Source organism: Rhinolophus ferrumequinum, chromosome 22 (assembly GCF_004115265.2).
Source record: "Rhinolophus ferrumequinum isolate MPI-CBG mRhiFer1 chromosome 22, mRhiFer1_v1.p, whole genome shotgun sequence".
Lineage (NCBI taxonomy): Eukaryota > Metazoa > Chordata > Mammalia > Chiroptera > Rhinolophidae > Rhinolophus > Rhinolophus ferrumequinum.
Window position 1 is genome coordinate 27,322,422 of NC_046305.1, and position 12,017 is coordinate 27,334,438.

At 50.5% G+C, this 12,017-nt stretch overlaps 1 protein-coding gene across 6 annotated transcripts in view; it reads right to left on the reverse strand.

Annotated features, from left to right (window-relative positions):
- Positions 1-12,017, reverse strand: part of ATP2B4 (ATPase plasma membrane Ca2+ transporting 4) — a 109,774-nt gene that overhangs the window by 37,775 nt on the left and 59,982 nt on the right. For all 6 annotated transcript variants that reach the window (XM_033093485.1, XM_033093490.1, XM_033093488.1 and 3 more), the window contains exons 8-11: positions 11,544-11,705; positions 2,516-2,730; positions 1,577-1,819; positions 752-993 (exon numbers count right to left, since the gene is read on the reverse strand). In XM_033093485.1, the coding sequence (XP_032949376.1) occupies positions 752-993; positions 1,577-1,819; positions 2,516-2,730; positions 11,544-11,705 (862 nt within the window). The remainder of the gene's footprint in view (positions 1-751; positions 994-1,576; positions 1,820-2,515; positions 2,731-11,543; positions 11,706-12,017) is intronic.

Genomic DNA, 12,017 nt, shown 5'->3' on the forward strand with positions numbered 1-12,017 from the left:
GCATGTGATTCTCCCATGTCATCTATTCCTATTCACATGTGATCACCTCCTCTTTTGAACTTCTCAAAGGTAGAGGAGACTTTTTTAGTCCCCGGTATCTAGAATAGTGCTCAGTGAATAGGATGTGCTCAACAAGAATGTGTTCATTGACAGCAGGTGGATAAAGCCAAGTTGGGGTACGGGCTAATTCAGTTACTGACCCACGTAGGTCAATTGTTAATGACTTGTGCTCAGTCTAGCCACTTTGATTAAGATATGCAACTTCCTTGTAATTACAATTGAGAAGGAAAAGGGAACATAAAACTAACATTTCTAGTACTTGCTACATGAAGCTGTTTTACATACATTGGATCATATAATTATAGTAACCCCATGACATGGGTAAGTATTACTATCCGTTTTCAGATTAGGAAATGGAAGCTTGGATGGCCTAAATTTGAATTCTGGCTGTGCCACTATTAGCTGTATCACCTTGAGTAAGTTACTTAACTTCCCTGTACCTCTGTTTTCTCATCTGTAAAAAAGAAATGAGAATCATATCTATTTCACTGAATTGTGAAGATTAAATAAAATAAGCCCCCCAAATCACTTAAAAACAATGCTTGGCCTAAGTAAATTCTCAGATACTAAGTTACATGTCACCACCTAAAGGAGGATCGTGCATCATTCAGTGGGTTCAGCGTGGGGCGTGGCACCTAGACCTTCCCGAGGAAGGATCTGGAAGGGAAGAAGGCGGGGAAGGAATGCTCACTTGCGCAAGATGATCTCGGAGGCGCCCTTGCTGTACATGCGGAAGCCGCCACCGGGCTTCTCGATGACTGTGCTCATGGACTTGCGCACTGAATTGAAGGTGTAGACCTTGTAGAGCTTCTCCTCGGGTACCTCACTGCGCACCGCGTGGTAGTCCTGCTTCAGGTCCGTGACAAAGCCCAGCAGTGCACACTCCGTCTTGTTGCCCACCTGACGTGGCAGGCCTCCCTCCTTTTCCGGAGGCTGGGAGAAAAAGATAAAAGGCGCTATTGAATAAGATGCCTCAACCAAGGAGAGAACTCAGGAAAGAAAGAGTTCCCCTGAAAACTTTCGCAAATCTATGCAGAGCCCAAGGTGGGGGGCGGGTCGGCATTTTTTTTTTCCCAGGGCAGACAGCGGTCAATCCTGAGTGGTCCCTGAGACACCCAGGGCTTAGGGTTTTCTGTTTGTTTTTTTTTTGCTGGTCTTATTGTTGGTGCTGGTGTGTGGGTCTTATTCTAACACTCTCCCTGAGTTTCTGGAAAATGAGTACCTTACTCCTGATGAGTCCAATTTTACTATCAGCGTGAGGTCTGTCTCCCTGGAGATTTTGCCTTTACATGGCAATTGAAGGGCATTTCACAGCCATAGATTCCTACCTGCCACCCCCAATCTACTCCCATTTATTATTCCTTGGTCTCACCTAAACATGTTCACTGAAGAGTGGAAAATGTGATGTGGGATGTCAATACAGGCAGAATGAACAAGAGAAAATGATCTGTCTCAGGGAAAGTTTATGTTCCCTCCAACCACCCATTCTAAGTGTCCAGGCAAAGGAAGAGCTTACCAGGATCTTGGAGGTATAGGCACTGTTGATAGAAATGCCATTGACAATAAGGTCCAGGACCTTGGGCACGAGGGCATCAGGGCTTGGGAGCTGATGGTAACGGGTGTCTCCGATATAAGCTTGTACCACAGTCATGCGATTCATGGTCAACGTGCCTGTCTTGTCAGAGCAAATGGCTGTGGCATTGCCCATTGTCTCACAAGCATCTAGGTGCCGTACTAGGTTATTGTCTTTCATCATTTTCTACAGAGGACAAGAGAAAAGACTTGAGAGAAGACTTGAGAGGGGACCAACTGAGCTCCCCCAAATATAGGTCAAAAGCCATTTCCTAGCCTACATCTCTCCACATTTCATTCTCTTGTCCCACACAAAGATGCAGGATACTATTTTATTTTATTTTTAATTTTTATTGGGGAACAGTGTGTTTCTCCAGGACCTATCAGCTCTAAGTCAAGTCATCATTTTCAATCTAGTTGTGGAGGGTATAGCTCACTGGCCCATGTGGGAATCGAACCGGTGACCTTGACGTTATGAGCAATGCACTCTAACCAGCTGAGCCAACTGGCTGCCCACCGACAGCTCAGCTCCAAGTCAAGCCATTGTTTTTTCAATCTAGTTGTGGAGGGAGCAGCTCACTGGCCCATGTGGTAATTGAACCGGTGACCTTGGTGTTACGAGCACTGTGCTCTAACCAGCTGAGCCAACCGGCCACCCGCAGGATACTATTCTTGTGAATCCTCTTTAAATTCTACTGTGTCACTTAAACACTGATGTACCTGATCATGACAGTCCTTCCACAGTGCCAGGGACTTGTGCTCTTCTGAGGTACCACCCAGAGTTTACAGGGGATAGATGGCCTCTCTTTTTATTAAAGGCTATGTGGCACTCTCCCCTTTCATCTCTGTCCTAAAGGAAGAGGCAGTATCATTCCAATCTCACCTTCACAGAGTAGGCCAGTGAAATGGTGACAGCCAGTGGCAGCCCTTCGGGCACAGCTACCACCAGTACAGTGATGCCGATGATGAAGAACTTGACAAAGTACTGGATGTAGATGGGGGTGCACTCAGCTAGCCACGGTCTGCGCTTTATCACGAAGTTGTCAATCACAAAGTACAGAATCAGGATGAGAACGGTGATAGCAGACATGATCAGACCTGACAGGAAACAAGTCACATGAACTCCAGCTCGAGGGCATTCCTAAGGCCCCAGACAGGGACATATCAGCATAAGTTGTAGCCTTTGCTACCAATTTTTAAAACCGCTTCCAGGAAGTCATACTACATAAAATCCCGACCCATTCTTTGTTGCTTGTGCATGATGGTGTAGGGGAAAAGACAGGTTTCACTTTCCAGAGACACAGGTTCTAGTCTCAGCACTGCACTAACCTGATTCGTGGATTTAGACTAGTCTTTGACTCTCTCTGGGTCTGTTTTCTTATTCTTACATAAGGCAGCTGGTCTAGTTTCCAAAATAGCATTCTATGATTCTATTTCAGACCTACCCTCTTCCTATGATTCACAATGTAGTAACCATATTTGACTGTTTTCCTAGTAGTTTATCAATGTGGACTTCTGCAGTAACCTGCGAATGCCGGGCAATCCACAACTGGTTTACAGCCATGTCCCTATGGTGTTAGCACATCACCTATAAGACCAATCCTTAGAACAGTGCCTCCCAACCTTTGTTCTGATGTGGCATAGATAAAAGTGACAAATAATAGCACATATTTATATAGTGCTTACACTATGGGCCAGGCAAGCATTTCACATAAACTAACTCATTTAATCCTCCTAACAACCCTATGAGGTAAGTTACTATTATAATCACTTTTTTCTGAGGAAACTAAGGCACAGAGGTTTTTGGTGTGACATACTGGTGGGGCACCAACCATCCTGGTTTGCCTGAGACTGAGCAGTTTCCTAGCACATGGGACTTTCAGTGCTAAAACCAAGACAGTCCCGAGCAAACTGTGACAGTTGGTCATCCTACACACTGAGGTAAATGGGAGAATCTGCTCAAGGTCTGAAAACAACTGGCCTAGGGGCTCCAATTGCCCTGAAATCAGTATCTGGGCACAGTGGTACCTATATCTGTAGCACAGTATCTGGGAAAAGCTCTGCCTTAAACCATAGTCGGGTTTGGGTCTTCACTTTTCCTGAGGGTCTGATGACTTAGAGGGATCCATGAAAGGCTAGAGGTGATCAATGAATATCAATGAAAGCATATTCTTTTGCACTTTGCTTCATCAGGCTCAGGGCTAAGGTGAGGCAAGCAAGGTGCCTAGGGTACAAAATTGAAGGGGCCATCACTCTCAGGGTGGTACAAGGCACCCCATTTGCCTCACCCTAGTCCTGGCCTAACTTATGTAAAATATGTAAAATAATATGACAGAGATGAGTGGCCAGCCATCAGGAAGCTTGTCCTTCCTATAGAGCAAAGCAGGGATTAAGAGGACAATAGGAGGAGTTAGGTGGAATGTGTTTAATGTTTAAAACCTGTGTGTGCCAGTTTCAAGAACTTGATTCCACACTTGCAATTCATCTCATCCATATATAGTTTATATTCTAGAGATTTCACAGTAGTCCAGATTAGCTGGGTAATAGAATCAAATGAATAGGCTAGACTAACACTGTCCAATGTGGTAGCCACTAGCCACATGTAGTTATTGACCAATCGAAATCAGGCTAATGTGAACTGAGAAACTAAATGTTTAATTGTGTTTAATTTTAATTAATTTAAACTGAAACAGCTAAATATGGTTAGTGGCTACGGTAGTGGACAACACAGATTCTAGCTACTCAGTGTGTGCTTAGTGGGTCAGTGGCATGGCCTCACCTGGGGATTTTCAGAAATGCAGACTTTCAGGCTCTGCCCTAGATCTCCCGAATCAGGTACTGCACTTTAAGAAGGCCTCAGGTAAACTGTACACACATTGATGTACTGGCTAGACTACGATTGTGGTAAACAGAGGGGAGGGGGCAGAGGGGAGGGGGTTGGGGGTCAAGAAGTAAATAGGCAGTGGTATAAGACGGTACCTGGAGGGGTATGTCCAACAAAAGAGCAATCTTCCTTTTGTTCCCTCCTCCAACCCCCCTGCCCCTCCTCACCACAAGAAGTAGAAGAGAGAGAACGCAGTAGCAAGTGATGGAGAAGCCACCTCCTCTCACAGTACACAAGAATGCCTTTAGTGACCTTTCCTCTGAAAAGAGCCTCTGTGGTCACTCTCTTCCTTTTCCCTCCAGTCCTTATTTTGAATTTATGGCTCTTTGCCTAGCCTGATTGTCATGCAGGGTCTCAGCTCCCGCTCCCCGCATAAGAACACAGGACATGGTGAGGCCAAAAAGGAACACCCATGGAGCCATAGATACGGGAGTCATACCACTATATTCTCGCTGGTGGCTGGGTTGGAGACACAGGAAGCAGGAGCCACACGATCTGCAGCCTGCCATCCGCTTCTCTGCCAACCCACCTCACTTGCTAATTGCAATCCAATCCGCCATGCTAACTGCAATCCGTGCTTGCTAGCTTAGCCACGGCAGTTATATCAGTGGCTAATGGCTAACCGGTAACAGCTGATGGCCAACTAGTCACAGCTGATAGCCATCTACTACCCGAGCCAGCACCTCTCTATGTGAGGCTGAGAGCCTGGAAACTGCTCTCTGGGGCTCTGTCCCCTCTCTGATGCTACTACTCTGCTAGGGAACTACCTCTAACAAACTGCTCGCCTTCTCTACCCTTACAGAATTTACAAGCCCATACATGTGACAGGTGTGGGAACACAGTCCCAGAGAGCAGTTTCCAGGCTCTCGGCCTCACGTGGAAAGGTGCTGGCTCGGGTAGTAGATGGCCGTCAACTGTGATTGGATGGCCGTCAGCTGTAACCAGTGAGCCATTAGCCACTGATATAACTGCCGCGGCTGCGCGAGTTGGTGAGTCGAGAGTGAGTCGTTCAGTTGGCAGGCAGAGAAGCAGACAGCAGGTTGCAGGTCGTGTGATTCCAGCCTCCAGTGAGACTATAGTGGCATGACTCCCCTACCTATGGCTCCATGGATGTTCCTTTTTGGCCTAGACATACGCTGCGTTCTTATGTGGGGAACGGGAACAGAGACCCTGCAGGCCGCCCCGCACGACAAATGGCGGAGCGAGCAGGGTATTGTGCCGGCCAAAACTCTCTGAAGGATGGTGGAGCAGTTTGTGTGTGTGAAAACTCAGTCTTGGGAAGCTCATGAGGAGCAGCGCCAGAGACGGGGAGCGCAATCTGCCTGGGAGAGACTTGACCCCTCCGTGAATTGGTGGTCCTCTCGTGCCTCCGGTTGGCATGCCACCCTGTTGGCCATAGCAGGCATTACCAGCTTTTTGGTGGGCTGCTGCTGTAGGCTCCGAGAGTTGCAGACATCTTACACCGAGGCCTCCACCCAATCGGACGCGTGGCGCGGCGAGCAAGATTTCGGCCAGGTAGGAATGGCGTCTGACGCTGGGCAGGAGGACAGGTGGCCCCCACACAGTGTATGGTGCCCGGTGGCCACTGCTCTCAGGAGTTGGACCACCAAGGAGGGGTGGGAGGACATGGATGGCTCTCCAGCCAGCGTGGAGAGGGCCCTGCAGGCTCTGGCTGAGCGGTTGCCAGAGGAGGAGAAGGCTACAGCCGGCTGCGTGGGCTGGATGTTCCTCATAGCCTTGAGTCTCAACACGGAAAATGCGCTTCATGAAATGACCCAGGTGCCCTGTTTGGAAGCGCTGGAAGCTCGGGTCTGCCTGTTCGAAGAGGGGCCCCACAGTGGAGACTCTGAGGCAGAGGCTGAGGAAGTGAGTGGAGACAGTGTAGCTCCCAACCCCCAAGCCCCGCCAATCTTGAAGCAAAGAGTAAAATGTGAGCAACCTTTGGGCCCCAGGGGTGTTGCTGCAGACAACCCAGCTGTGACTGAGTTCACAACCTACACCCCTTACACTCCCACTGAGTTGCAGGAGCTGGGGAGGCGGTACAAACAGAGCCCTGGAGAGCCAGTCTCGGCTTGGCTATTACGTTTATGGGATGAGGGAGCAGACAACATTCTCTGCTCCCCAGGCGAGATGGAAAAGCTAGGCTTTGTGACAGTGCATCCGTCCCTGTGACAAAGGTTGCAGAACTGCCATAGGTTGGCCCACGACCAGGGCAACCATTCTCTAATGGAGTGGCCCACTGCTGCGGTACGCGCAGTATGGGGACAGGCTGGCAAGCTGCCGGACACTGTGAGTCAATGGCAGTCATATACGGAACTTACACAGATCATCCGTGAAATGGGTATGACACATGCTATTTTCAACCCTAATATGCAGGGGCCAGATGATGAGCTTTTTACAGCCAGCAGGAGAGATCTGGTTTTGGATACTGCACCTGCGAGTGCTTTTGGATCCTTGGTTGCCATTCTTACGTCCTATGTTGGGCGACAGATCCATGAAGTTACAATTGTCATGGCCACCCTAGGGGATGTTGAAAGCCGGAGGCAAAGGAAGTTAAGACAGGAGGTCCGAGCAGTTGAGACCTGGAAGCCCAAATCAAAAGTAAAGGGGCGAGGTCGCGGGCCTCAGAGAATAACACGCGCACAGATGTGGCGTGATCTTGTGGCAGCAGGGGTTGATCGGGAGAAAATAGACTGACAACCCAATGCACTCTTGGTGGAACTTTGGAAACAGTTGCGTCCGGAACAGCAATTCCGTAGAAGCCTAAAGGAGAAGTCTGGGAAAGCGCGACCCGTGTCCCCCCAGGACTTCATGAGGCCGCTTGAGGCCGACTCCTTTCAGCTTGATTAGGGGTGGGGCCAAGGTACCAGGTCAGAGGGGACGAGCAGGGACCGGAGGCCCCATGTAGAACTGTCCATACATTGGTCCCCTTCTAATGTGCAGAGGGTTTTGGCCCTAGTTGACACTGGCGCAGACTGCAGTCTTGTTTATGGGAACCCAGAACTGTTCCCTGGACCAGCAATCTGCTTTGATGGCTACGGGGAAAAGACTGTGACTGTGAAAACCATTTCCTTACCACTGGGTATAGGAAGGCTTCCCCCTCATACCTACAAGGTTTATGTCTCCCCCGTTCCGGAGTATATTCTAGGGGTGGACGTGCTACATGGACTCAGCTTACAGACGTCGGTAGGAGAGTTCTGTCTCCGGATCCGGGTGGTGAAAGCAGTGACACGCGGGTGTGCTCACCACCATCCTCAAGTGTTGACACAGCCCTGGCGTGTGGTTACAGTGCGACAGTACCGCCTGACAGGAGGGCAGGAGGAGATTGGTCGTACGATATTGGAATTGGAGAAGGCACATATTGTGAGGCCAACGCACAGTCCCTTTAACTCCCCAGTATGGCCTGTCAAGAAGCCAGATGGGACCTGGCGAATGACTGTGGACTATAGGGAGTTAAATAAGGTGACACCACCCTTGCACGCTGCAGTGCCTTCAATACACAATTCGATGGATCGTCGTCTGACTGTCCACCTGGGAACGTATCACTATGTAGTTGACTTGGCCAATGCTTTTTTCTCCATTTAATTGCACCCGAGTGTCAAGAGCAGTTTGCTTTTACTTGGGATGGGCGGCAGTGGACTTTTCAAGTCCTTCCGCAAGGATACTTGCACAGCCCCACTATCTGCCACGGGCTTGTGGCCTAGGATTTGGCACAGTGGGATCTCCTGTCCTCTGTGGCCTTGTTTCATTATGTCAATGATATTTTATTAACATCTGAGTCTCTTTCAGATTTAGAGCAAGCAGCTCCGTCTCTTTTCCGTCACCTGAAGTCACGTGGCTGGGCGGTGAATGAGGAAAAGGTCCAAGGCCCTGGCTTATCCGTCAAGTTTTTGGGTGTTGTGTGGTCGGGTAAGACAAAGGTCATACCCGAGGCAATTACTGACAAAATACAAGCATTTCCTCGGCCGACCAAGGTCTCCCAACTGCAGACATATTTGGGTCTGCTAGGATATTGGCGGGCGTTTGTACCCCATTTAGCACAAATGGCAAGGCCCTTGTATAACATGATAAAAAAGGGGGCCTCGGGATTGGACAGAGGCTATAGAGCAAGACTTTGATGCCATGAAACGGGCAGTGCAGTAGGCACAGGCTCTGCAAGTGGTAGAGCCTGGCCGTCCATTTGAATTTGATGTTGACGTAACCCAAAAGGGGTACGGTTGGGGCCTCTGGCAATGGCAGGAGCGTCTCTGGTTGCCAGTGGGAGTTTGGTCGCAATTGTGGAAAGGAGAGGAAGTCCGCTACTCTCTAATAGAGAAACAGCTGGCTGCTATGTACGCAGCCCTAGTGGCCACAGAAGCCATCACAGGAATGGCACGGGTGTTGGTTCGAACAACCTATCCCGTCCAGGGGTGGGTCCGTATGTGAATCCAGGGACCCAAAACGGGGATGGCACAGACCACCACCCTCGCCAAGTGGGGTGCCTACTTGGAGCAACGTAGCACCCTTAGTTCAAGCCCTTTGAGCACAGAGCTACAACAGGTCCTGGGTGGGGCCTGTGGAGCTTGTAGCCCAGGCTGAGCCGTGTGCTCTGCCTAGAGGGGAGGACTTGGAGCCCTCGCCCTATAAAGAAGGACAGTCCCCAGTACCTGAGGATGCCTGGTTTACTGATGGTTCTAGCCGAGGGGCTGCAGCTGTTTGGACGGCTATTGGTGTGCAGCCCAAAACAGACACCATTTGGTTTGATACTGGGGTGGGCCAGAGTAGCCAGTGGGCTGAGCTACGGGCTGTGTGGATGGTAATCAGCCACGAGCCCGGGCCCCTAGTTATTTGTACTGACAGCTGGGCGGTGTTCCGGGGCCTAACGCTGTGGCTCCCTACGTGGAAACACCAAAACTGGTTGGTAGGACACCATCCACTGTGGGGTCAAGCCATGTGGCAGGACCTTTGGGACCTAGGGCAGAGAAAAGAGGTGACCCTAATGCATGTCACAGGTCACTCCCCCTTAGTGTCCCCAGGTAATGATGAAGCAGATGCCCTAGCACGGGTCCGATAGTTAGAACGGGCTCCTGCCACTGATGTAGCCCATTGGCTGCATAGGAAATTGCAGCACGCCGGAAGCCGAACCATGTGGCAGGTGAGCAGATGCTGGGGTCTGCCTTTGAAATGGCAGGAGATAGCAGATGCCTGTTATGACTGTGCCGTCTGTGCCCAGGACAACCCCCAAAGGCGGAGGCTCCCCTGGGAGACACAGCAGATTACGCGAGGGAGGATGCCCCTCACTCGCTGGCAAGTGGATTACATTGGACCCCTGCCTAAGGCCCGCAATGCGATATACGCATTTACAGCAGTGGACACTGCTACGGGATTGATGTTTGCTTGGCCGTGTCCAGCTGCGGATCAGCGGCATACAGTGGTCGTTCTTACACGGCTGTGCGCCCTCTATGGGCGCCCCCAAGTCATTGAAAGTGACAGGGGTACCCATTTTACGGGGCAAGAAGTGCAGCGCTGGGCTGCCAGGATGGACGTGCAATGGTTGTTTCATGCTCCGTATAACCCACAAGCAGCTGGCATGATTGAACGCTATAACGGCCTTTTGAAGCAAGGTCTCCGGGTGTCAAAACACCCTCCCACGATGCGTGACTGGGCCTCGCGTTTATGGGATGTCCTGAGAGTCCTGAATGAGAGACCACGGAAGGGAGGGCCCGCACCAGTGGAAGCTCTGCTACATCGAACGGCCGCTCCCATTCAATTACAAGTTACCACCAGTGAGACTCTGTTAAAGCCAGGCTATGGCAGAAATGGAAACATTTTGCTGCCAGCACCCACATGCTTGAAAGCAGGGGAACGACAGCAATGGACTTGGCCCTGGCAGGTCAAAAGCCCCCATTGTCGATGGTTGGGCCTGATTACCCCATGGTGGTCCGGTTTAACTCATGATTTGCAAGTGACGCCAGGGATGATGGCTGCGTGGCCACCGCAAGTGACTGTAGTATACGGAGGTCCCGATACCAGGATGATTTTGCGGGGAACCTATGTGCTCTCACTTTGGCCTATTATGGGGTCCCCTGTTCTTTTACATGTTGAAACTACGCAAGGGACCCCAAGCACTGCCATAAAGGTCTGGTACCACAAACCAGGAAAGGTGCCAGTGGCAGCAACCCTCCTTTCCCAGGACAAAAAACTAGCGTGTGTCCTCCCAGATGGAAGGGATTTGCCATTGTTGGTTCCTAAGACTGCTGTTTCTTTTCGTCCATAGGTGCCTGTAGGCTAATATGACACAGGGACCCTCGCAGAAGATGCTTGTCACGTAAATTGTGAGGCGAGACCCTGTAGGGGTGGAGTGTGGGGACCGAGTCCCAGAGAGCAATTTCTAGGCTCTCGGCCTCACGTGGAAAGGTGCTGGCTCGGGTAGTAGATGGCCGTCAGCTGTAGCTAATTGACCCTCAGCTGGTACCAGTTAGCCAATTAGCCAGTGATATAACTGCCATGGCTGTGCGGGTTGGTGAGTCGAGAGAGAGTCGGTTGGTTGGCAGGCAGAGAAGCAGACAGCAGGTTGCAGGTCGTGTGACTCCAGCCTCCACTGAGACTATAGTGGTATGACTCCCGTACCTATGGCTCCGTGGGTGTTCCTTTTTGCCCTACCCATATCCTGCGTTCTTATGTGGGGGGCGGGACCAGATACCCCGCAGGCCGCCCCGCACGACAGGTAAGCAGTTATTAAAGTCTCCCTTCTTGCTAATGTAAATCTCCCATGTTTTGATACAAGTTCTTTACTTCCCATTTGTTTGGATGAAAGAGACCCAAGAGCCTTTAAGCCTTACACAGGGAGAAACATTTGTCTCTGAAAGCCTACGGAGTAGCCAAAGAGTGGCAGAAGCAGGGGACACGGCTACCTACACTACGCTAGCCACTCGGAAGTTTTAGCTTCTTCTGACAGACCTGGGTGGAGTGGAGAGAAGAATCAAAACAGCGAGGATCCGGAACAACGTCAATAAACCACAGCGACAGAAGGCTCTGCCCTACTTACCAGCTTTCCCAATCTGAACAGCCAACCGCGTCAGCTTGCCCTGCAGCACTGACTTCTCCTTCTTAGGCAGCTTGGCCACTTTTTTCTCCTTTTCTTCATTGTCGATCCCCTCCTGGCTGTTGAGTGGCTGGATTTCCAGGGCCACTCCATCCTGAGTCTTTGCTAGGGTGTACACACAAATAGGACAGGTGAACAAGCTAGGTAGTAGCACTGAGCAACAGGCAGGTGGAAATCAGAAAACCTGTCTTCTTCCTGTATACACCCTGGACCCCTGACATGAGTCCTGACCACCCTCACCCCATGCCAGACAGGGTGCTTGCTTTTGACCCTCTATTACGGCCTGTGGAATGATATTCTAACAACTGGAGATGAAACAGGGGTGCTTTTAGGGTATGAATTTCCTCTGCAGTGGCATCTTCCTGGCACCACCTCAAAGTCCCAAGCCAGGTTTATTCCAGCAAGAGGATCACTCAT